Source organism: Pelophylax lessonae, assembly GCF_965119305.1.
Source record: "Pelophylax lessonae genome assembly, chromosome: 9".
NCBI lineage: Eukaryota > Metazoa > Chordata > Amphibia > Anura > Ranidae > Pelophylax > Pelophylax lessonae.
In genome coordinates, this window is record NC_138776.1 from 119,619,056 (window position 1) to 119,644,450 (window position 25,395).

Sequence of the window (25,395 nt, forward strand, 5' to 3'; positions counted from 1 at the left end):
TATGAATATATTCATAAAGTGCTCTGTGAAGTTCAAAGGAGTGAAGGAGAGGAGAAGACGTCCGCTAGATTCCTTTCCAGTGGATGTTAAAAAGTTGATAAAAACACCCCAAAGTGTCATAAAGTATTGCCAACTCACTGGATGTAGTTGATCTTACTTGCTGTATAACAATAAGATCAAAAAGCCTGTATGATCACTATAACCAAAGATACAGATGTGCTTGACCCCAGTTCCCTCCGTGCAGTTCCCCGCCTGTGATAGGAAGTTGGGTTGAATGTGGACTGCAACAAGTATAGTGTGCGTTCCAACCACGTCCGTGTGTGTTCTGTACCTGTAAATTAGCTACTAACCCGTGTGTTGGGCAATAAAGCTTATACGGAATTACACTATGAGGGGTCCGATCTCCTTTTTTGTCTTTGCACGGTAATTACGCCCTTTGGATCTACGAGACGAGGAAGGAACAGGATCGCTGTTCCTTTGGGATCACTCTCTCTTTGGTTAAGGTGACCATACAGGCTTTTTTGATCTTATTGCTATACAGCAAGTAAGATCAACTACATCCGATGTGTTGGCAGTACACCTACCTTTATGACACTTTAAGGTGTTTTTATCAACTTTTTACCATCCACTGGGAAAGAATCTAGCAGACGTCTACTTCTCTCTTTCACTCCTTTGAACTTCACAGAACACTTTATGAATACATTTATATATCACTAGTTCTTTACAAATTGATATATATTTTCATATATTTTACATTTTTATATTTGAATGTGGGCATTTTCTTTGGATTCACACCTATGCACTATGATTATTGATTGGATATATGCATTGTACACAGTTTAATGTTTATTAATAATTCATTTATGTTTTTTTCTGCATATTTATATGATTTAGCAAGCACTGTTGATAATGTGTTTTAGGCTTTGCTATATTTTTTCAATCTTTCACCTTGTTCACAGCAGCTGCTTTTTAGTAATATTTCACACAGGGAACACATTTATTATGAATTTGCTATCAGTATTAATTTATTTATTAGTTTCACTATTATTACTTATTTACATACAAAAGTTTTTTTTGAATTTATATTCAATTGTCATTAATTAATTTGATGGTATAGCAAGGGCTGTAGATAGTGGGTTGTAGGCCTGCTAATTATTTCAATAATAAACCATATAGACTTAGACTGGGATGCTATCAAAGTTTATGTGCGGGTTAAGGCAGGTGTCCCAATACTTTTGGTAATAAAGTGTATATGATAGCTAAGTTGCTGTTTTTTTTTTTTTTTAAATAACAGTGAGAGTATCTTACCTTACTGTTATATTGAATACTTTTTGAGGGTCTCCATTCTGTATTAAATATGTAATAGGATCCCCTTCTCTGTCTGTAGCCTTTAAAGAAAGAGAGCACAAACATGCATATTAAGTGTAAGATAAACACAATTACTTATTTGATTCCAATGCAGCATTTATTAGTTACATAAATATGAAAAGAACACGATTAACTAAATCTTTTCTTTACTCATCATACTTTAGACCCTGAGGGCAATAAATACATAGGGGAAAAAAGTCAGTGTGCTGTGGTTAACCCTGTCTGTTGGCCTGAATGAATTGCACCGCATTGCACCAATGCATGTTTTTTCAATTACCACAATACAATAGGGTGAATGGATACTCAATATGTATTTCATAATTTAGGGCAGTCTAGGCCTAATCTGGATTCAGGTACAGATGACAAAATCTAGTGTTATTTCAAACATTGTCAGGAAGCAGTTTTTACATCCATACTGTTACCGATCAAAATCCCCCTGCAGCTTTTGAAATGCAACAGGTAGTGATGAACACATCACTTAAGTCAGCATATTTTTGGTTCACTTGAATATTTGGATATGGATCATTCTAAATTGTGGACAGTTCAGGCAATTTAAGAATTGAGGTAATCATGGTTTATGAATTGATTTTCCTGGACAAATCCATTTTCATATATTTTGGCAAAACAAAAAAACGCAATTGAACTTTTTCATCTGACTTGACAGTTTGTTAGTTTTTGAAAGTTCAAAAAGTGAGGCACATCTGGACTGAGTCTATCATGTGTCTTTCAACATTATCTTTCTTCATTATTCATTAGGAATAACAGCTAGAAAATAATACAAAGCATTACATTTTGTATTAAAATAAGGACATGCACACAAGAACATTAATATTTTTTCTGTATTATTGCAGCAAAATGTGTCAAATATTTTGATTTCCTGTTTATTGTTCTTTCATCATTTTTGAAGCGAGAAATGTTATTGCCTTTAAAATGAGCACCCTTTCTTTAAACTTTTCTAACTTCAAAATAAATGTGACAGAAACAGCATGCATCCTGCCATAATTAGCTTGTTCTAGCAAATAAAAAGAACTGTAAAAGTTGATAGGCTCATAGGAACTGCTTTCATAGTAAGTGCAATTTGTACTAAAGGCTATTTCCATCAAAGGTTTTGGATGGAATTAGGAAAAGTTTAGAAAATGTTAAGAATTATTAGTGTATAAAAATAGACAGGTAAACAGCAGGTGGTCATTAGGTATCATAATTGCCCTGAAGAGAAGAGTTGAAACTCCAGCATCATGATGAAAACCCAATAGACATTGTTATTGTACATGTGTAAATATTGTAGTTATTAGTGAGAGTCTAAAACATCCCTATATACATTTATCATGGAGAACTTCATAAGTATGTAAATGATAGTAGTACTGGAAAAAAGAGGGTGGCGCTCACTGGTGTCTGTAAATAACTGTACTCTATGGAAGACTGTAGAATGTCTCTTTAAATAGAAACAAGTAAATAAGTAAATAAACAGTAAAATGTTTACTGTTTATTTATTTATGATTTCAATAAATGCCATATCTATTTAAAGAGACATTCTACAGTCTTCCATAGAGTACAGTTATTTACAGACACCAGTGAGCGCCACCCTCTTTTTTCCACTACTGCTTATTCATGTCTTCATTCCATGTTTAGGGTTTGGCAGCCCTGGTAAGTCACAGCCCATTGGTCATTCACAGATTACCGCACTGGTCGGTCTGTTCATTACCTAGGGACATTTCTTTGGGATCAGCGCCTGGACTTTTTTTGTGTATAAGTATGTAAATGATAGCCCGCCCTGCAATATTTCTGCCTCGCTGACCAGAGGATATATCATCGTAACCATTCACCAGCACTCCATGGACCTATCCATTTTGACCTTGAATAGTGGTTAGGATGGGTCTTGTTATTACCAGTGTTGGGGGTAACGATTTACAATGTAACGGATTACTGTAACTAAGTTACTTTTTTTGGTAACGTAGTAAAGTAAAGCGTTACATTCGTAACATCGGTAACTAACTTACTTTACTTGCCTTGAGGAACGCGCTTTCCTGCGTTACTCAAGAGAGGGTATCGGGAGGCTGTAGAGCAGGAACTTTTTCTCCATTTTCAGGCGTAGGTATATGAAGTCAAGTGCGGTAGGCTGGCCGCGGTTCGCATGCACTGACCGCTTCACATATAGTTCCGGCTGGATGCCGGCCGGCGGCCGCCCACTGCATATGCGCCTCTGCCCGCCTCGGCGGAGTGATTCTCTGCTCCCTCCGCAGGCGCCGTGGAGTGAGGGAGAGAGACGTTTCTGTGAGGGGAGCGGCTCGTGAGTTGTGGCTGAGAGGGCCCAGAATCAGCAATCCAGTGGCGGGTGGCGGACTTGGCAGTAGGCAAGCAAGCGGCAGTCACAGACAGACTCAGTGACATGACAGACAAGTTAGACAACTTAATGCATGCCTGAAAGGAAAGCCAAGGAAGGTAAAGTGCTCAGACTCCTCCCCACTGACTGTGTGCACTGCTAAATTAATTGACATGTCACATTATTATTTTAATAATCAGAGACAGATTCACATCACAGCACAGCAGGTCCCTTAAGTTATTATGGTATGGGTCTTGTCACGTGGATGTTGGGTACTGGAGTGACTTTGTTATGGACGACAGTGTTAGTCTGATTCTGAAGCACCTAGTACAGCCAGCCAGCCATAACAAAGTCAAGTCAGTACCCAACAGCCACATGACACTGTGACAGAGCCAGCCAGCAGCAGCTTGGATCTCTGTTCTTGTGGCTTTACCCTATATTTCACTGTCACAGTCACTCTCACCAAATCAATCCCTCTCTCCTCTAAAGTTATCAGCAGCTCTATCTATGCAGCTCTGTGTGCAGCCACCCAGCCAGTGTGCACACACAGCAAAGGTTTGGGTACAGCAGTCTGTTACAGCAGCACAATCTCTCTGGTCATGGACCGCTCTCTTCATTTCTGTCCCTTAGCAGCATGGTACTCCCCTGGCCCTTGCACAGTTCACTATTGCACAGCTTGGTCTGCAATCTGCACACAGTTTGGCTGCACTGTCTTGCTCTTTGTGAGCTCACCCAGACTGCACCACACTTGCTCTCCACGCTACCATGCTGGTGGCATAGCACTCCACATCTCAGCTTCCAGCTCTCCTCCTCATGGCCCCCTGCCACCACTCCCTGCTCACAGCTGGTAGGTGGGCTTTGTTTGATAGCTTGATCTTGTTTTCCCTTTAAAGCAAAGCATTAGTGTCAACACTTTGCTGCTGAGAGCCACTAGTATGATGAGTATGAATAAACCCACAATCCATTGTGTTGGAGTAAATGTTTGTCCATATATCTTCTTCTTCTACATGGTCTATTAAGAAAGAGTAAAGTAAAGTAATAAGTAGTGAAGTTACTTTTTAAATGCAGTAACTAGTAAAGTAATCTCATTACAATTTACAGAAGTAACTAGTAACTAGTTACATTTTTTGAGTAACTACCCCAACACTGGTTATTACTAAAATCACTTTACATGGAAAGAAGGGAAAAATCTGGTCGGCTGCACAACTAAAATCTAAAGCAGAGGGCATAGTAGAAACACAGCTAATGTGTTTCAAACGTACTGACAGCTGATTAAACAACATATCACCTATACACTTATTTATACAGCTTAAAACCTCCCACTGTCAGGTAAAACTCAGTAAGGTGATAAGACATGCAGCCATCAGTAATTAAGTGTATGATGCCTGCTACTAAAACAAACAAAAAATGAACAATAAAAATGAAAAACAAACAATGAATACAACCATATCCTTCATAGCAGGTTTCAACACTAAGCCTATTAAGTATACTAAATAGCCCCATGGGGATAACAAATGATCAATCATAGAATTAAAAACTTTGAATTCATATTGCATGCATGGGCGGCCAGAGTGGATGTAAGGCTGAACTGCTCTGTACTCTACATTAGCGGCCCTCTTCCCCCACTCGCTCCAATACTGTGTCAGGGTGGCAGCCAGGCAACACGGAGACCAGCTCCATGTCATCCCGGTCAGCAGGGAAGACCTTTAACGAACGATAGCAAATTTAATAGTGAGTTTGTTCCTTCATTCTATGAAGACAGCCATGAGCTGGGCTGGCTATCAGTGTGGTAGCTGAGGTGGATCAGTGGACCAACCTGGAATTGTGCTTGTTTCTACTGTTTGTATGGACTTTCCTCTTATATTTGCAAATTATCATGGAAAAACAATAATATTTTTTATTTCTTTATACACTTAAAGTAAAATAAAATCAAAACAATCTAAAAACTTCATCTGGCTCAGATGCAATAGAAAGGTTTTGGTTAGAATATACCTAATATTCTATTAGTGCTATAGCCAATACCTGAAGATTTAAAAGATTAGCACCAATACGCATGGCTTCACTGATTTCAAGGTTGTACATCAATTGTGGAAAGCGTGGAGGACTCTGGTTGTTTGGTGGTAGTACTTCTATATAAACAGTAGTGATGGAACTCCTGAAATAAACAGAGAGGACAAAATCCCAGTAAGAGAAAAAAAAATTAGGCTTTTAGATTTGCAGCAGAATATCAGTAGCCATTCACAGCCTGATAAAATTAAATAAAACATCAGAATAGAGTGCTGTTTGCAATGACTAAGCGGTGTTCGTGCCATTTGAAGATCAGTTAAGGGGGTCAGATTAAAGTGCCTGGAAAGCATTCAAGGGCTAAAGAGCACCAAACTACACTGTTTAAAATAATATAAAGGAACACTTAAAAAACACATCAGATCTCAATGGGGAAAAATATCATGCTATCTATACTGATATAAACTGGGTAATATGTTTGAAACGAAAGGAAAGCACATGGTTTGATGGAAAAGAAAATGATCAACCTAGAGAGGGCTGAAATCAAAGACACCTCCAATAATCAAAATGAAAAAATGATGCAGGAGGCTAGTCCATTTTGCTGAAATTTCATTGCAGCAACTCTAAATGGTTCTCAGTAGTTTGTATGGCCCCTAAACAGACTGAGGTGCAACATGGCTGTGTCAGATGGACTGAAACAAAATGTCCCAGAGGTGTTCTATTGGATTTAAGTCAGAAGAGCATGGGGGGCCATTTAACAGTATCAATTTCTTCATTCTCCAGGAACTGGCTGCATACTCTTGCCACAAAAGTCCGGGCATTTTTGTGCACCAGGAGGAACCCAGGAACCACTTCACCAGCGTAGGGTGTGACAATGGGTCCAAGGATTTCATCCTGATTCCAAATGGCAGTAAGGGTGCCATTGTCTAACCTGTAGAGTTCTGTGCATCCCTCCATGGATATGCCTCCCCAGACCATCACTGACCCACCACCAAACTGGTCATGGCTGAATGATGTTACAGGTCATGGATGAATGATGTTACAGGTCATGGATGAATGATGTTACAGGCAGCATAACATTCTCCACGGCTTCTCTAGACCCTTTCACATCTGTCATGTGCTTAGGGTAAACCTGCTCTCATCTATAAAAAGCACAGAGTACCAATAGTGGACCTGTGTTCAGACCCGTCCCCCCTGAGCCCACCCTTGTACTTACCTAAGCCCAATCTCAATCCAGTGCTGTGCTCTTGGCTCTCTTTCTGCTTTCTCTCTCTCCTCACTGGACATGGAGTCAGCACAGTAGTGGGAGCTATTGTCTCCTGCTTCTGTCAATCACAAAAATTGAGCAGATAGTGTGTGTGTGGGGGGGTGACCTGTGCGTGTCAATGGACACACACCCACTGTGGCTCAGGATTGAGTCCACACAAGGGCCCCAATAGCAAGTGGCTTGCTTTTGGGGCACTTGGCAGGAGGAAGAGGCCAGGAGCCCCAGTGGGGGACCCCAGAAGAGAGGGATCAAGTCTTCTCTCCAAAACCATTGCACAGGGCAGGTAAGTATAACATGCTTGTTATTTTTTTTATGTGTTTACAATCACTTTAACAAAAGATATATCTCTAAAATAACTGAAATATACAAACCAAGACAACTGTTCAATCTCTGAGAGATGACATTATCTCCAATACAGCAACAGATCCACCAGATGTAATACTTCACATCAATGCAGAAATTACTTAGTTTTCATTTAGCAATTAAAAAACATGAATGTTAAAAAATGCTTGAAGAGTGAATAAAGTGTTAAAGCAGTGTTAGCCCCAAAAGCAAATATTTATTATACTGTAACTTACCAATTCTTAGATGTGATGCCCTATTTGTTTCTTTTTCGGCTTTCTTTCTTCTATTTTCATTTGGTGATTTGACCAGTAAATGTGCTATTTTCTTACAAGCTCAGGTTCCCTAGCAGAATGTATCAGTTTACATGGATGAGACAAACCATTCAACACCAGCAGGGGGGATTAAAATGATCAGTTTTTATTTATTCATGCAAAACCTTTACTCCAAAAGGAAAGAAAAAAAACTGTTTGCTATAACTGATTATAAAGTGTGAGGTGGAGTTTGGCTTCAATTTATTAGTGCAAGTATGCATGTAGATCTACAAATACAATTAACAATAAAACTACCCCCCCCCCCTCCATTGAAAATGCTGGTGTCTGCTGTGCCTCCTATGCTAATTTCCAGAGTTGTGTCCCACTAATACAGGAGGTGTGTTACTGGCCAGATCACCACGTGAAAACAGAGGGAACAAAATCCTAAGAAAGAAAAACGAATGTGGCCACCATATCTAATGACTGATAAGCTGCAGTATAATTATTTTTTCAGATCATGGTTTAGGGTTTAATACTGCCTTAAATTATGATAGAATTGACTGCAAAATACATATTTTTTCTTATCTCATAGAACTTAGAAAAAACACTAGATAAACTTTTCATTGGCTTAAACCCTAGGTGGCAAAATAATATATTTTATTTACCAACAGTAGTGTTACTATGCAGGCTTTAGAAAAACTATGCTTGATAATTAATTTTATACATACCTTCTTTGAGCAGGAGGGGCATTATCAGATGCTTTTACTGTTAGAGCATAGGACTCCCCAACTGCCAGTGTGACTCCTGGACTAATGCTGATGATGCCGGACTTGTTATTGATGACAAATTGCCCCTGAGCTCCGGCTAGGATTTCATATGTAATCTGCCCGTTAGTTCCTTCATCTGCATCCATAGCTGTGAGCTACAAGTAAAACATCAGAAGAAATAACTCACAAATAGCGCACAGATTTTATTATTTTTCAGCATTCTCACTTGTCTTTAAAATAAACTGTTTGATATGAATGTTCATTTACTACAAGTAAAACAATTTGTGCAGTGAAATGTAAAAGTATGTGCTATTTTGTAAATTTGTTGTTTTCAGAAAGAAATCTCAAATTGTAGTTTGAGATGGCAGCCATATAATGGAATGAATTGACGCATGACACTACAGATCCCATTAGGCACTGTGCAGTAAGATGAGTGGAGAGATGATTTTTGAACAACTGCTTAGAAAAGTACTTCTTCCTTGCACCAAGGGAGTTAGAGAGAGAGCACCTCCGTCTAGATATTCGCCTGCTAGCAGGAGACCATACCAGCAGAGACCTGAGCCTGAAACTGAGAGTGATGACACCTGGGGGCATAATCACTAACCACATAACAGGACCTTCACTGCTGCTGCGGGGATAATGGAGCATTCACTCACCTTCTGCTTTCCTCCACTGATCAGGGGAGGCTTTCAGGGAGAGATCAAGGGGGGGTCCCCCTTCTACAGCAAGAGGTCACTGCAGCATCCCAGGGGCTGGTGAGAGGGCTATTTGCCCATTGGTGATACTGCTAGCAGTGACTGTGCCGCTGAGAGCAGGACACTAAGTGTACCCATTCCATACTGCACCTGTACTGCGCTCTATACTGTACTTATTGAAAACTTAGACTGTACTTATCCAAACTCTATACTGTATTATACTGAACCTTTACACCTGAATCACATCTACCTTGCACCTGTGCCAACACTATATTATACCTATAATGTACCCTATACAGCATACAGGTTAACTGGGACTGTTGTTAAGTGCACTGATGCTCTTAAAAGGGCCCCAACAATAGCCAGCAAAAGAAGATCTCAAAGGACTGCCCCTCCTATAATAATTATTCTGCAGGCCCCCCTTTTCCCCCTGCCCCTACACTACCATTCACCTTTCTTTTGGACAGAGCATACTCAAGTGGTCTAGGTCTTGCATTGCCACCATAAATGCCCTCAGTAATGTTCCAGCACTCGGTATATATAACTTGGGGGGGGGGTCTTGTTACTGATTATGCTGATCTGGGTGTCATATGTCATCTAATGCCTTGTCCTTACTTTCAATTACTTTGTATGCTAAATTGTGTTATTACAATTGTTAATCCATCTAATGCTTGCCTAGTTACCAACCAAATTGGATGACAATGTATTAGGTTTGCCTTTACTATCTGGTCTGGTGCCTGCTTTATTTGATGAAGTGCTACTATTGGGTGCTGAGTATTACTTTCAGTGAACAGAGGACCCATCTTATATAGTGACTCTACAGGGATATTACTACTTATATGAAATCAGTTGGCAAAATCAAAAAAAAAGTCAACATCATAAGGTAGATAGCAATAATCTAACCTCACATACTGTAGCTGCAGCTGAATAAAGTTTTGTCTCAGCTCTTTCTAGTAAATCCTTGATACTGATATGCAAATAGCAACATGCTGGAGACTACTATATGCATAAAAATAGACATGATCCTCTGCTATCCAGATATCAATGCAACCTTCATTGTAAAGTAGGGCAGTGGAGAAAGGGGGCTAATTTCTTCTATCAGAAAACAATGACATTGCAGAAGGTTCAGGGTAGCCCTTAGGGGAAGAATTCAGCAGCAGGTTATACTACTAGCTACTGTTGTTAACTTTATTATTTTGTTTTTGGCAACGGGTTTGGTTTAAAGCCCGTTTAAACTATTTCTTATCTTCAATAAGCAATATTGCTTTTGTTTTTTTTATATTTTCATATTTCTTATTTAGTGAATGTTACTTTCACGTTTGCATAGACAAAACGGAGCCTGGTTATCTGCAAAGCAGCCTAGGAAGGAAACTTGGAGCTGGTGGAAATCCAGGTGCCCCAACTACAAGCTATATGCTTCTTTATTAAACCAAGAGGAAAACACAATTGGTCAAAGCTGTGCACCTGCCTGTCATATCACAAGGAAGGAAGCACTTGTAGATAGGTGGTTGCCAATGAGATGGACTGTGCCAGTACAAACAATTCAAATGGAAGATTCTTTCTGTTGCTACTGCAGTTCTTAATAATGTCAATAGAAAAATGCTATTGTGTCTTAATCAATTTTGAGCTCAACAAGAGAAGTGCTTATTATTATTGATAGTCATTCTCTCAGGGCACATGTATTCTGTACCCCCACAGCTGAGAGCCTGCCATCTTGTCATTCTACAAGGATAGTGTAAGCTAAGAGGCAGTTTTTTCCTCCATCAGCTTTAGTGAAATAACTTATATTTTGACTTATATGCTTATATAGTGATCTCCACATTAGGGAATTGTACTCTGTTTCCAAGGATTGAACTTATAAAAAGATGCAGAAGCAGAGTTGTTTATTTTTGGGTTAGAATAGAGGTGGCATGTGGAGAACAAACGGGGTCCACTGAACCAATTTTTAGCCTATCTTAACCACTTGTGGCACAGGTAAATTTTGAAATTTTCACATATTGTATATGTAAAAATCTGCCTTCCAATGCATCTGATGAAACTAAGAATATACTTTCAATTTTATGTAGTATACCAATATGTAGTATACCAATAGCAATAACACAATACATTTTTGAAAGCTGTAGGTTGTGGGAAGAGGTATGTTAATCTCTGTAGGTCTCTACCCACAAGGTATAAGGATGGGCAGGATATGTTTCTTTATGTGGCAAACACAATGAGTTTTACTAATCATATCTATTTTTATATCATTTATTTAAATTCAAGCAAACTAGCATTTAAAACCAAGTGTTTAATAATAATTACAACATAAACATGCATTACTTTTGAGCAATAATTTTTAATAATTAATGGTACAGTAGATCTGGGAACATTATAGTTTGGTAGCTGTGGATGCAATATATTCAGTGAATTATTGAAATTTTAGTTCAACCTCTCTAACATTATTAGAGGTTGCTCTGTACTGTTATTTCAACACTTCAGTCAGTACTAGATCTAACATGTAGTTATTGCTGTTCCATTTTCTCTATTCTTAATACTGCAGGTCACAGCTATGCTGACCTCTGCTATCGTTTTTTGGAATATATTTAAAATGCTACCGGAATTTATTTATTTTTCTGTGAAGCCAGTGTGCTATCTGAAAATAATATATTTCAACACATTTTATAAAAGTACAACTAATTTAGGATACTGTGAATCATTCAAAATACAGCATTAAAAATGAATACGTTCCAGGATTCACATGTCCATCATCTTTTATACTGGAGTAGTAGAAATGCATAAAATCTCCCTTGAAACTCTTCTTGGATATAAATGGAAACCAATAAACCTAGGATACAGGTTGATTTTAAAAAACAGTTGCAGTTCAAATAATGAGAATTGTGCTGGTAAAATATAGGTAAAACTTTTTATAGAAAACATTACACTGTACCTTTATAAACATGTTATCCCTGGTAAAACCATATCTGTGTGCACACCTTTACACCATTCATTCTTGGAACTTACTGTGTTGTGTGCTAAGGTAAGCATCCCATAATGTTTTGATTGCCTTGCTTCATCCAGAGAAGTTGGTTAACAATCTCACGTGTTGTAAACATATAGTTAAGTGGGCCCCATGTATCAAGGTGCCATCACATAGAATACTTCTTTTATTTCCCACATGCACCATTCAGATTCAATCATCATCAGACATACAAGGTCTGAGGAGTGGCCTGCTTGCCTCAGGGCCTGATTTAGAGGAAAGGGCTGAAGATTTGAGCTGCAAATACTATAATTTTTACCTTGTTGTTTAGTGACACATTACCATGTGGCCACCATAAAACCATGGTTTGCACTGCCCATGAATTTACACTATCCCTCATGAGGGAATCCTCTTGAACTCTGCGAGCTCCTAAGCCCGGTACACACTAAGTTTTTATTTTTCATTCAACCCAGCTGGCTGAGCATAAAAAAAATTGAAGAGCTCAGAAGGAGCAGCTGTACTAATGATCCAATGTTAGTTCAGCGATCTCCCCTGCTGAGCTGTTGTGTTTTGACAGGGGGACAACCTCCCACCAGAACACACTGGTCAGCGTTCTCAGCCATGGGCTGAGAGTATAGAGTAGATGGCAGTTGAGAGACCTTTATTAGTCATGCCCCTTTAACAGAAGCCATCGGAACAACCAATTTCTGTTGCATCGGCTGCCATACACAAGGGCCAAAGTTTGCCAGTTTCTATTGAACTGGCTGATGCAACCCGACATTCGGCCCGTTTGTACTAGGCTCTACATTTCTTTAGTTGGCAGTGGCAACAGACTAAGAGTAATCTGGTACCTCCTGTAAAAAATCAAGTCTGAATTTGTGTACTTAATTGTTTTTCAAATATTTGAAAAATGATTAGCAACCAATACTGAAATCAATGTTCTTGTTAATTTAAAAATACTGTATCTTCTCTACCAATTTTTCAAACTTCGGTTGTATGGCTAATGATAAAACATAATATTGTACTATAATTTAAAATACACTGAAAGCATACAAAGTGCTTTATTTTAACTTTTCATGCTGATTCTTTGGCAGAAATACTTCTAAATTATCAAAGTAAGTGAGACATCTGTCCCAATTGTGGGAGCTAATAATATGCTTTTATAGTTAGATATAAAATTATAAAAAAAGGAACATATTGAATTAGGATCTACTTCTTTTTAATGTGTTTTTACCTCCCTGCCATTTAAAGCCATCAGTCCTAAATGGAATTAGGACAATGCAGTCCATCATTTAAGGATTTATGAATGACAGTAACAGTTCACTAGCAGTTTGACTAAAAATCTAGAATAGCAGGAAATAAAATGCAAACAATGGGTGATCCCAACCAGCAATTAATACTTAAAGCATATTTTGGGGCAGAAAATAAAACATTTAGTACATCACTGGTATACACACACATTTCCCTATGTTTTATCCCTAAAAGGAATTCTGCAAGTACCAAAAAATAACTGTTGATCTGCCAGAAATCCAACATCCCTTTAACGTGGTTGTAAAGAATCTGTTTTTTTTTTTCCTTTAAAATAAGAAACATGGTATACCTACTTTCTCTTGGCTATGGTTTTGCACAGAGCAGCCCAGATCCTCCTCTTTCCAGGTCACCCGCCGGAACGCCTGTTTCCTCCACCCTCTGAGTGCCCCCATAGCAAACCGCTTGCTATGGGGTCACTCGTGCATGCTCACTTCTGGAGTTCCTTCCCAGCTCCCCTCCTCACTGGCTGTGATTGACAGCAGCAGAAGCCAAAGGCTGAACCAAGCCAGCCTTGACTTTTGTGCACATCGCTGGATCAAGATCTGGTTCAGGTAAGTATTTAGGGGGCGGGAGGGGGTGGGGGGAGCTGCACGCAGAAGGTTTTTTACATTACATTACATTACAAAAAAAAAACATTCTACCTTTACAACCACTTTCATTTCCTTTTTGAGCTGACAACAGACTGCATTTACTGTTCTGAAATTCAAAGAAGCTTTGTTAGCCCTGACCGCTGGACTACAGAACTCAGCCTATTGCCCCAGTTTTCTGTCTTTCCATACGCATACATTGATTTTTTTCAAGCCAAAACATAGCTGCTACCTTGACTCAAAAGATGCTACCCACACACTGTGTGCAAAAAAGGGCTCTAGAGATATGTAGTTCTGGGGGTGTGTATAGGTCAATAAGGACTGAACTGCCTGCAACTGCCCTGCAAGCTTGATGATGACATCACAGGGATTAATAAAAGGTAAAAGAGCACATGAAACCTGGGACATGATCTAGGGAGGAAGATGGAGGTTTGGAAGTCAATTTAGAAGAATAATTTTAAGAATTGTAGCAATCTCTTTACTAGTAGTAAGTAACCAGTCAGAATTCTGGACTATAGTGCACTTGTTTAAAACCTAAATTAAAATAACTTTTTCTATGTTAGGCAAGTGCCTGTTTGACACATTATGTTTGGAACTGTGCAGCAACAGGTTTGTGGTCATAAAATATGTAATAAAAAAAAAAAACCTGTATAAAAATAAATAACTGATATCTGTTCCAAATTTACCATATTCATGACATAATCATTTTACACCATAATCCTATTAGGTATAGATAATGCCATACCTCTGACTGTCAAAGAATAGGTACGGTATATCACTTACTTCTAGAAAGTAAACACTGCATAGGGAGAAAACACAATGTATTACTAGCCATTACAGACTAGCCACTCCCTACAACTGGCATAATGTATAGCCACTTTATACTGTATATACCGGTTGTATGCTAGGAAAATTACACATTTGCTTCGTTTTTTAAGTACTGTAAGAGCAATGATAATATGCAAAGAGCAGAAATTAAGATTAAGTGATCAAATTTCTAGTATATTCCAACTTTTCTTATTTGCTCCCTTTTAGTATGTCACTTATACATTTGAGAGATATTTACTTAATTTGTTTAAAAAGCTAAAAAGAAAATCTATTGATTTCGCTGGAAATCTAGTGAGTTGGTAACTTCCTGTGGAATGCCTCTGCCAAACTGAAATCTGAAGCAGTGTTATGAGCTCTTGCTAGTTCACCTCAGAACAATCTCCTCTGTTATGAAGATGCAGAAAGATACAGCTGTTTTGTAGTCCTAATACCATTCCTGTCCTAGGGTGACAACATTGCTCCCCCCATAAATAGAGTATGGTGACTGAGCATTGTCCCACTGGGGAAGAAAGGGCACTATTGGCAAGATCACAAGTAAATATAAAGGAAAAATGCTTCAAATATTAAAACAAGTTCAGCCACAGGACCTAAGAAATAGTAAGGTGCAACATGTTAAATGTCTGTTTTTGGATTTAGATACTCTTCAAGTTTGCTAGAGCTAGATAAACTAACTGAGAGTTCAGTTTGGCTGCTATTAGTTAACAGATGTTTAATATTACTCTTGTGTTACTGAATTTTCTAGTCTATGTTTTATCATTTATACCTGGAATTATTGACTTGTGACCAATGGCCATTCTTTCTTTGGAAATGTAAGATATCCAAAACATTCAAATAGGGGCATATAGTGCTATCAATTTTCTTAAAATTAATTTTAGCAGAGAAATATTTACCTTCAGAAATATCTATTTGAGATCCATGGTTTAAATATAATAGTAATAACAAGGAGAGCAAGGTTGAAAAGAATAGAGTAAATGAATGTCATGGAACAATAGAATTTTCATAAAGTAGTGTGCAGTTTGTAACTAATATTTTTAAATAACAATTGAAGGTTAAAGTAGCCCATAATGCATGAATATGTGTTAGAAAAGAATTTGTTCTTGAGGACAAACTTAAAAGGAATGCAAACTGATACTAACTGAAGCTTCAGTGTAATTCTATTTATATCCCACAGGAACTATACTAATTTAAATGTGTTGTTTCTTGGAAAGGGTGAGCAGTATATTATAATGTTTGCCACTGTTGAAATGTTCATTGTATTTTATTCAGATAAAAAGTATAATATTTAAGAAGGAATTCTAAGTGCAAAATTAGGCAAAATTTCTCTCTTTTATCTTTCAAAATTTAAATTAGGTTTAGTGCATTTATAAGATTCCCTTTTTATGGCACATACAAAAAAATGTAACAATTATAGTAGACTGCAGTCTAATATAAGTGTATTTGCCCTCACGCTCTGCCACCTGTACATAAGTGGAAGTATTTTTTGTTCCAATTAGTTTTTCTTGAACCCAGACCCCTTTTATTTCAGTTATAAAACTTTACATGTGTCTTCCTTTTGTGAGCATGCTAACTCAGTACTAAAGAACTACAAATTGCAACACTAACCCAGTCAGTTTAGACCAGGTGCTAGAGCTGAGGTCATGTCCCCTACTTTTATCTAAGTATGCAGTTACACTCCAGGTAATAAAGACAATATTAACTCATTAACAGTTATAGTAATGGCTGGTAAGCTCTTCTATTTAATCAAATGTATAGCCTCCTGATACCGCCAATGCTATACTAAGTCTGTCTATTTTCAACTTTTGTATTATGTTACTGCTCTCTGCACCTACTACACATTAAAGAAGACGTTTTATAATTCATATAAAACAAAATATATAAATTCAAACATGTATAAAAAACATCAGCTAAAAAAATATAGTATGAGTGTTAAAAAAAGGGTTAAGGCAGACTTAAACTATTATGGTTTTCCTTTCAATAAAATTGTAGGCTTTAAATGCTGATTTGTTCAATGTTTATGAATACTAAGGCTTGTAATAGGAAATAAAATAAATTATGCAAATAAATTACAAGAAAAACTGCATGCCAAATATGCCTAGCCTCAATAACATAAATAATTAAAGGCTAGCCAGTACTGAAAGGCATTTCCCACCAAAGTTCCAAAGTCAAAACATAATAACAGTGCAGTGCTATTAACTCTATCAGAAGAAATACCTATACCTTAAACTTGCCAAAACATAAAAATACATAAAAACTTTTAAAAAAAATTAATATAATGGTCCAAAAAAACATGAAAGCCAAAACAATTAAACATGTCTTCAAATTCTATCTTTAGTAAGATTCCCAATACATAGGTAATATTCACAATGTACACTCACACATCTGTGTGCCCATATCTCTCAACTTCAGAGTCTAATATGACAGTGTATTTGCCCTCAAGCTCTGCCACCTGCACATAAGTGGAAGTATTTCTTGTTACAATTAGTTGTTTCTGTACACTTGTACATTTCTTGACTAGGGGAACCCAGACCCCTTTTATTTTAGTTATAAAACTTTACAAATATATTCCTTTAGTGGGCATTCCAACTCAGAACTAAAGAACTACAAGTGGCAACACTGACCCAATCAGTTTAGACCAAATGCTAGAGCTGATGTCATGTCCCCTATTTTTATCTAAGTATGCAGTCACACTCCAGGTAATAAAGACAATTAACAGCTATATAAATGGCTAGTAAGCTCTTCTAATTAATAGTCTCTTGATTCTTCCAATGCCAATGCTATACTAAGCATGTCTATTTTCAGCTTTTGTATATCTGTTATTGCTCTCTGTACCTACCACACATTAAAGAAGCATTTTTATAATTCATTAAAAAAAACAAAAAAACAAATGCAAAGTACAAATACAAACACGTATAAAAAACATCAGCTAAAAAATATGGTAGTGTAAAAAAAAGTTAAAATGGACTTTTATGATTTTCCATACAATAAAATTGTAGGCTATAAGTGCTAATTCATTCAATGTTTTGGAATATTGATGCATAGAAAACAAAATGTAATATATTATGCAAATTAATTACAATAAAAGCTGCATGCCAACTATGCCTAACCCCAATAATATATATAATAAAGCTAGCCAGTACTGAAAGGTATTTTACACCCAAGTTCAAAAATTAAAACTAAACAACAGTGCAGTGCTATTAACTCTATCAGAAGAAATACCTATACCTTAAACTTGCCAAAATATAAAAATACATAAAAACTGTTTTAAAAAAATCATATAATGGGTCAAAAAAAAATGAAAGTCAAAACAATTAAAAATGTCTTCAAATTCTATCTTTAGTAAGATTTCCAGCACATATACGGTAATATTCATAAGGTGCACTTACACATCTGCGTGCCCATATCTCTCACCTACATAAAAAGACCTCCTATATCAGAAGAGTTCTATAAAAGCATTTGTCATCAAGGAAGAAAAAGGAGGATTCCACCAGTCCTCATCAATGTTGTCATTCAATCTAGAAAGGATTATCATCCACCGTTTCTTCCCGTAAATGTCAGTAGCTCAAAGAGAAGAATAAATTATAGTGTTCACTGTAATTATATAAATATATTTCCAAATAAAATTATTCCACTCACAAAAATACCATGCTTCATGAAACAAACAAGTGCAATCATCCAGTGCACTTGTTTGTTGTAGGAAGCACAGTTTTTTGTGAGTGGAATAATTTTTGTTCCACATTACATTACAAATATTTGTATATGACAACATTGAGCACTATGGATTTTCCTTCTCTTTGAGCTATGGATGTTTAGGGAAGAAACAAAGAAACAGTGGATTAGGGCCCTTCTCTTATTGAATTTTGCAGTTGATGAAGACAGGTACAAATCCACCCCCCTCTTTTTCCTTCCTTGAAGCCTTGAAGACAAATTCACTATTAGACCTTTTCTGTGATAAGAGGTATATTTATGAATGGTGTGGAGTTATTTGTTTTGGAACTATTATATGCATTTTTGACTTTTTATTTTTCTATTTTTATGCATTGGCAAGTTTAAGGTGTAAGTATTTATTCTCATAGAGTTTTTATTGCTGCATTGTTACTTTGTTTTGACTTTTAAAATTATGCAAATAAGCAGTTTTTTATTTTGGTTCTACAGGTGTGCATTGCATTTGTGGCTTCAAGCTGAATTTATGGATAATTGGCTTGTGTATAGCATAAAAAGTGAGAAAATCAAAAGTAGTACAGATTATGTAGATGTGTAGATTCCTTTCCCAAGAAGAAAAAAGAGTACTCGTATATGTGAAAAATACATTTATTACATTGTTATTAAAATATCAAAAAAACATATCAAGAAAAGCATTTAATGCATCCTATATAGAAACAACTTACTCCCATGTTTTGGGGGTTGCTGGTGCCTCAAACCAGATAGAATGGGACTTTGTGGGCAAGTGAATGGTTATACATAGGAATTTAGGATATATATATCAAGGAAAAGACAATATAAAAAGAATAGTATTTAATCCATAAATACCAATAGGATATATACAAAAGGCATTTGGTGAGAATTGTGCTTGGGGCAGAGGCCCAAGTGTGAGAAAGAAAAAGATGATTCGACAGAATCAGTGACAGTGGTGCATCTGGTGACTTTAAACATGGATTTTTTCTGTTTTCCAATGGATGTTGAAAAGGAAGTTAATTCCAGAAAGAATCCTAGATTTCTGACGCGTTTCGGCTCTATCATGGGCCTTTCTCAAAGCGTTCAGTCACACAGTCTGTGGTCTATGAGAGTAACATGGGATGTAAGGATTATTGAACAAATCCTCTAGAGTATATCCAATACAATCTTGATATTAATAATGTTTGAAAATTACATACATGGGTGTAGCCATTGTTCTTGTTCGTTGTGAACGGATAGAGGGCCTCTGCGCAGGAACAATGGCTACACCCATGTATGTAATTTTCAAACATTATTAATATCAAGATTGTATTGGATATACTCTAGAGGATTTGTTCAATAATCCTTACATCCCATGTTACTCTCATAGACCACAGACTGTGTGACTGAACGCTTTGAGAAAGGCCCATGATAGAGCCGAAACGCGTCAGAAATCTAGGATTCTTTCTGGAATTAACTTCCTTTTCAACATCCATTGGAAAACAGAAAAAATCCATGTTTAAAGTCACCAGATGCACCACTGTCACTGATTCTGTCGAATCATCTTTTTCTTCCTCACACTTGGGCCTCTGCCCCAAGCACAATTCTCACCAAATGCCTTTTGTATATATCCTATTGGTATTTATGGATTAAATACTATTCTTTTTATATTGTCTTTTCCTTGATATATATATATCCTAAATTCCTATGTGTAACCATTCACTTGCCCACAAAGTCCCATTCTATCTGGTTTGAGGCACCAGCAACCCCCAAAATATATACATGCAGGGACGGTGGCAGAACCTACTTTAGTACATGTGTTCAAAGGAAATCCCCCCCTCTTTTAGAAGTTACTCCCATGTATCAAATGGCTTTTGCATAGCTGTACAAAGAAACCTGTTCAAATGGCCGATAAAGAATAAACTTAGCAATTGGAGATATGGGTATGCAAAACTCTTCCATGTACAGGGCCAAATGACAGAATCAATGTATCATCTCCAATGGATAACTATGCATTTCACAAACAGGGGATCCTATTGGTACAAGGTCATGATGAGAGACATGGAGTGCCTGAACCACAGCCAGGAATGGGGGGGGGGAAGTCATGTGCAACCAGCTCTGGAAGGAGTAGATTGGATACAATGCACCCAAAGAAGGAGACTCACCCAAGGGGAAAGCATGTACATGTAAATATAACTGTCAAGTTGACTTCAAATTTTGTGGTTAGGCAGTGTTAGGCTAAGCTATGCCACCAGCACATATGAATCATTGTCTCACTTGTCCTCTCATATTTGAGACTTTTTCCTTAGATCATGCTGATACTGGCTGCAAAGAACCTCCTTACAGAGGGTAGATGAAACATGTTTCATCTACCCTCTGTAGATGAGGGCAACCTGCTGGAGACCCACTCCCGCTGTGATTGGACAAATCGAGTCCAGCAAGCCTAAATATCACTGGCATGCAGGGATCGTTGTTTCTGCTAACCTGGATCTCTGTCTTCCCCCAGTCAAAGCACCCCCACATGGTTGGCAAGTATTCCCAGGGAACACATTTACCCTTTGATCGCCCCTGATGTTAACCCCTTCCCTGCCAGTGTCATTAGTACAGTGACTGTATGGGTATCACTGGTCCTCAAAAAGTGCCACTTAGTGTCAGATTTTTCCACCACAATGTCACAATCCCACTAACAATTGCTGATCGCTGCCATTACTAGTAAAAAAAGAAAAATTCCATAAATATATCCCACAATTTGTAGACTCTATAACTCTTGCTCAAATCAATCAATATTGGTTTTGGGATTTTTTTTTTTTTTTTACCAAAATGTAGCAGAATTTTTTTATTGATTATTTTTTTTATTTTTTTATTAGATATGTTTTTTTAGCAGAAAGTAAAATATGTTGTTTTTTTTTTTAGCGCAAAAAACTAGAAACCACAGTGGTGATCAAATATTGCCAAAATAAATCTCTATTTGTGGGAAAAAAAGACACCAATTTTATTTGGGTACAGTGTCACATGACTGTGCAATTGTCAGTTAAACTAACGCAGTGAGGTATCGCAAAAAATTACCTGGTCATGAAGGGGTTAAACCTTCCAGAGCTGAAGTAGTTAAAATCATTTTATTATGGGGACTGAACAGGCATGGCTCAGACCCAATTGGACCACTATCCAGGGTAAATCGATTGGTGCCTAGGCTTTCTAGGAGTTTACTGTGTTTATGCTCACTGCACCTGTAATCCCTGACAGATGTTTGCATACATCTATGCCTAATTTATCACTATACTTTCTACATTTTCCAATCTGGCCTGTCACAAATGTCAGAAGCATATTTTATTTTTGTTCAGAGTCACTTTTATCCTACTGAGGAGTATTTCTGAAACCCTCTATCTGTCTTAAATAAATAGCCAAACTCCTCCCCTTGCTACTTCCTTGCGCACCTTGGTTAAAAAATGTCCCCACTATAATGTAGATGTATCTAAACTTCATATACAATGCTATATCTACATAGCAACTCTTCATTATCCTACTGAATAGTTGCATGTTCATATTAAGCCCTTGAGCATTTCAGGTGTTTCCAGTATACACACTAAAACATATGTTCCATGCTTGTCTTCACTAAATTCTGCAAATTATGTTTCTTCTACTCTGTAGCCCTCAATCCCAACACCTCTGCTTGAGAAATAATTGCTGCTGAAGAAATTGCACATGCTGTGCTACAGATTGTTAGCCAGGATTCTGAAACAGAAGGATCACAATATGTCAAAACGCTATTTCATTATTTTCATTTTGACAGTCTAGTGTATATAAAGTATTTACTGACACATTATGTAAATCAATAGTCTACATACAAAAAGGGAGTCAGGTTTTGGAAGACTAAATAGATAAGCATATTCAATAGAACAGTGAAAACATCAATTATAGCATTTAAAGTGCGGTAACCCACAATAATATGAACTGATCTTTGAATCATCTTCATTAAGCAAGAATCTGGTTGTTTTGTGTTAACTACTTATAAAGCGTATGTAAATCTTAATAATTTAACATTTTGGTACATCTGTTAAAGTAGCTACATCTTCTGTGCCAAATATCACAATTTGTATATATATTTTAAAAATGGTTTTATTTAAATAAAAGCAAGATCAAAGAAATGTGTAGTTATTGTCCCTTGTAGTGGCATTCATCTTACCTAAAAATAAATAAATACAAGAAAAGAAAAAAATCTACAATGAAATACAATATAACGAGCATGACAGTTATTTCTATTGTAAGCTTGGAAAGCGCAGGCAGCTGTGTCTCAGATTTAATTGCTGAAGCAAATTTGCCAATATAAGGGATTCTGTGAATGGTCGTGCCAACTCTTCAGACAGCCAGGAATGACAGTCACTGGCATAGATCACAATGTTCGTTTTACAAGAAAAAACACAGTAAATCATTAGCCAAATAAATATATTTTTATGCAAGAGAGTGCTTGGGAACATGGGATTACTGGAATTATAAGAAGAGTGTTAAGATGAAAGGCTTTTAAATACCCACATTTTGAAGAGCAATAGTGTTGTAGTAACCCATACCAATCACATTTTAGCTTTAATGAATTTAGAGCAGGTGAATGATGACTTATGTTTGATTTATATAACTTACAACACTTTGCTCACTCGTCTCTGCCTTAGTGAATACAGTAAGTGTTGAAAAAATTGTTTTAGCTGTCCATGGGCATAAAATTTCATTTAGAATTTGAAACAATAAAAAACAATACAGTAAAATACTGTATTTTATGTTGATGCTCTCTCATACACACTTGTCTTTGTACTATAATATTATGCATGAATCATAATCCATGATCTTAATACATGCAACAATATCAAATTAGCAATGCCATCATTGCACCAAAACCAATATTGTCTGTTCTGTATTTTGCATCACTAGTGCATCAATGATACCCTTTATGGTTTATGCCTAATTGAGTTATATAGAAATTGACAAAGTTTCATCATATCAACACAATCACATTTGTTATATTTTACGCCAAAGTCAAAGGCTGCGCAAAGAGTGCAATTTAGCAGATTTAAAATAATGAGGGGATGATGAGCTGCCATTGTTAACTTCCTTCTGAATATGCTATTTTCATGTTTTTTATGTTGTAAGGGAAATAGGGGCATGTTGAAAATACTCTACACTTTTCCTTCATCTTAGCACAGCCAAATTAGTTCAACCGTGATACAAGAGATCCCCTTAAGGTTTAGTGCAATTTAGGAGCTTAAAATAAATGAGAGGAGGCGTGTCCTGACTATGGATCTGAGTGGACCCAGATGAGCTGAACTCCAAGCCAACCAAGCTTTCTCACCTGTCTTTAACTAATCACCCGAGGTGTTTTCCTCAATGCCCGGGCTGAAGAAAGAGTTCCTACTGGCCATCCTTTTTAGCAAGACTTAAGGAAACACTTCCTGGTTTCATTGCCACTTCCATTGCTCCTTCCTTGGCTATGGTGCTGGCCAAGATGGCCTCCAAATCAGCAGAGAAAAAAAGACAACATGGTGCCCATACCAAAAAGCTCTACAGTCTCAGAGCACCTGGAGTAGGGGTCCCCTTCTCCCATTCCCACTCCTGCATTGACACCCTTCTTTCCTCAGTTGCCATCAGTAGATCTCCTAAACTCAGAAATGACCCCAATGGTTACAGCACAGGAGCTCCAGTGTCTGGTCCTTTCCCACTAAGCCAATATGAACTCCTGGGCATTGGAGATCAAATAAATGCTCAAATCAAAAGGTAGACACCCTCAAGCAGCAGGTGACTGGCATGTCAGCCACAGTGGAGCATCTATCAACTACCGCCTCTCTTCCCCTGGCCCGACTCCCGCTGTGACTGAAAACAGCGGGAGCGAGCCTCCGGCGGTGGGCGCGCGCCACCCACAAGGGGAGGAGTCCAGCGACGTAGGTCTACATCGCTGGATGATATCGAGCCACTTTGCTGCAGTACGGTCAACGTGACCGGTCGGTAAGTGGTTAAATTGTACAATGACCCACAATAATCCACAAAAGCGTCCACAATTTCTTGCGGATTAAGGAGTTTTGATTTAGTAAAAGGGTGGATGAGGAATGGACTTTTGGACTTTGTTCTACGTGCTTTTAGTCTAGCTACTGGAAATTTTCCTGCTTTGTTGTGTTGTGAGTATTATTTTGGTTTGAGGGAGCGCATGTACTTCTCATGGTCCTGAATCATGAGTGCCCGTAGCTCCCTACATAGATTAATTAAGCAGTCTGATGTATGGGACGTAGGGCAGGTTTTATTTCGGATCTCCAGAAGATGAATGTCATGTAATATTTTATTTAGAGAGGTCTGGTACTGCTTTTTGGTCCTAGCTCAGTTGGATTAAGATGCCCCTCATGTAGGCCTTATGGGTATTCCAGAGCATAGTGACAGACACATCAGGGGTAACATTGTTTGAAAAGAAGGATTCCAAATGCTGAGTCAATAGTTTACTATTCTCAAGAGATTATACTACTGCGTTGTTGCAACGCCAGGTAGAGACTCTTGGGGTGGGACTACCTAGTTGCAGGGTGATAGTGATCCCTGCATGATCAGACCAAGTAATGTTGTGTATGGCAGTGGAGGATGTCTGTTGGAGAAGCCATTTGTCTACTACAAGTAGGTCTATCCTTGAATAAGATTTATGCCTAGAAGAAAAAAAGGTGAAATAATTTGCGTGTAAACTTCGCCATGCATCATACAGTTCTTCCCTGTGTAGTAGGTCTTGTAGGGAAGGTGTCCAAACTCTACCCAGTGAAAAAGAGTCAAGAGAAGGCTCAGGTACAATGTTAAAATCACCCCACAATAGTAAGTTACTTTTTCACACCCTGGAGTTTGCGTAAAAATCTCGGGGGGTGAAAATTGGGAGCATATACAGATACAAGTATCAATAGCTTAGTATGAACAGTACAGATCAGGATAATGTATCTACAGTCGGGGTCAAGAATGGAGTTGTGTAGAGTAAAAGAGACAGAGTCCCTAACAGCCAGCAGGATTCCTCTTTTTTTGACAGAGGCAGTAGATT

At 37.6% G+C, this 25,395-nt stretch overlaps 1 protein-coding gene across 1 annotated transcript in view; it reads right to left on the reverse strand.

Annotated features, from left to right (window-relative positions):
* The window catches only part of PCDH15 (protocadherin related 15), a 1,730,880-nt gene that overhangs the window by 584,161 nt on the left and 1,121,324 nt on the right, over window positions 1–25,395 (reverse strand). Inside the window, exons 15-17 of the mRNA XM_082269384.1 lie at window positions 8,284–8,477; window positions 5,711–5,843; window positions 1,309–1,388 (exon numbers count right to left, since the gene is read on the reverse strand). Of these exons, the coding sequence (XP_082125510.1) occupies window positions 1,309–1,388; window positions 5,711–5,843; window positions 8,284–8,477 (407 nt within the window). The remainder of the gene's footprint in view (window positions 1–1,308; window positions 1,389–5,710; window positions 5,844–8,283; window positions 8,478–25,395) is intronic.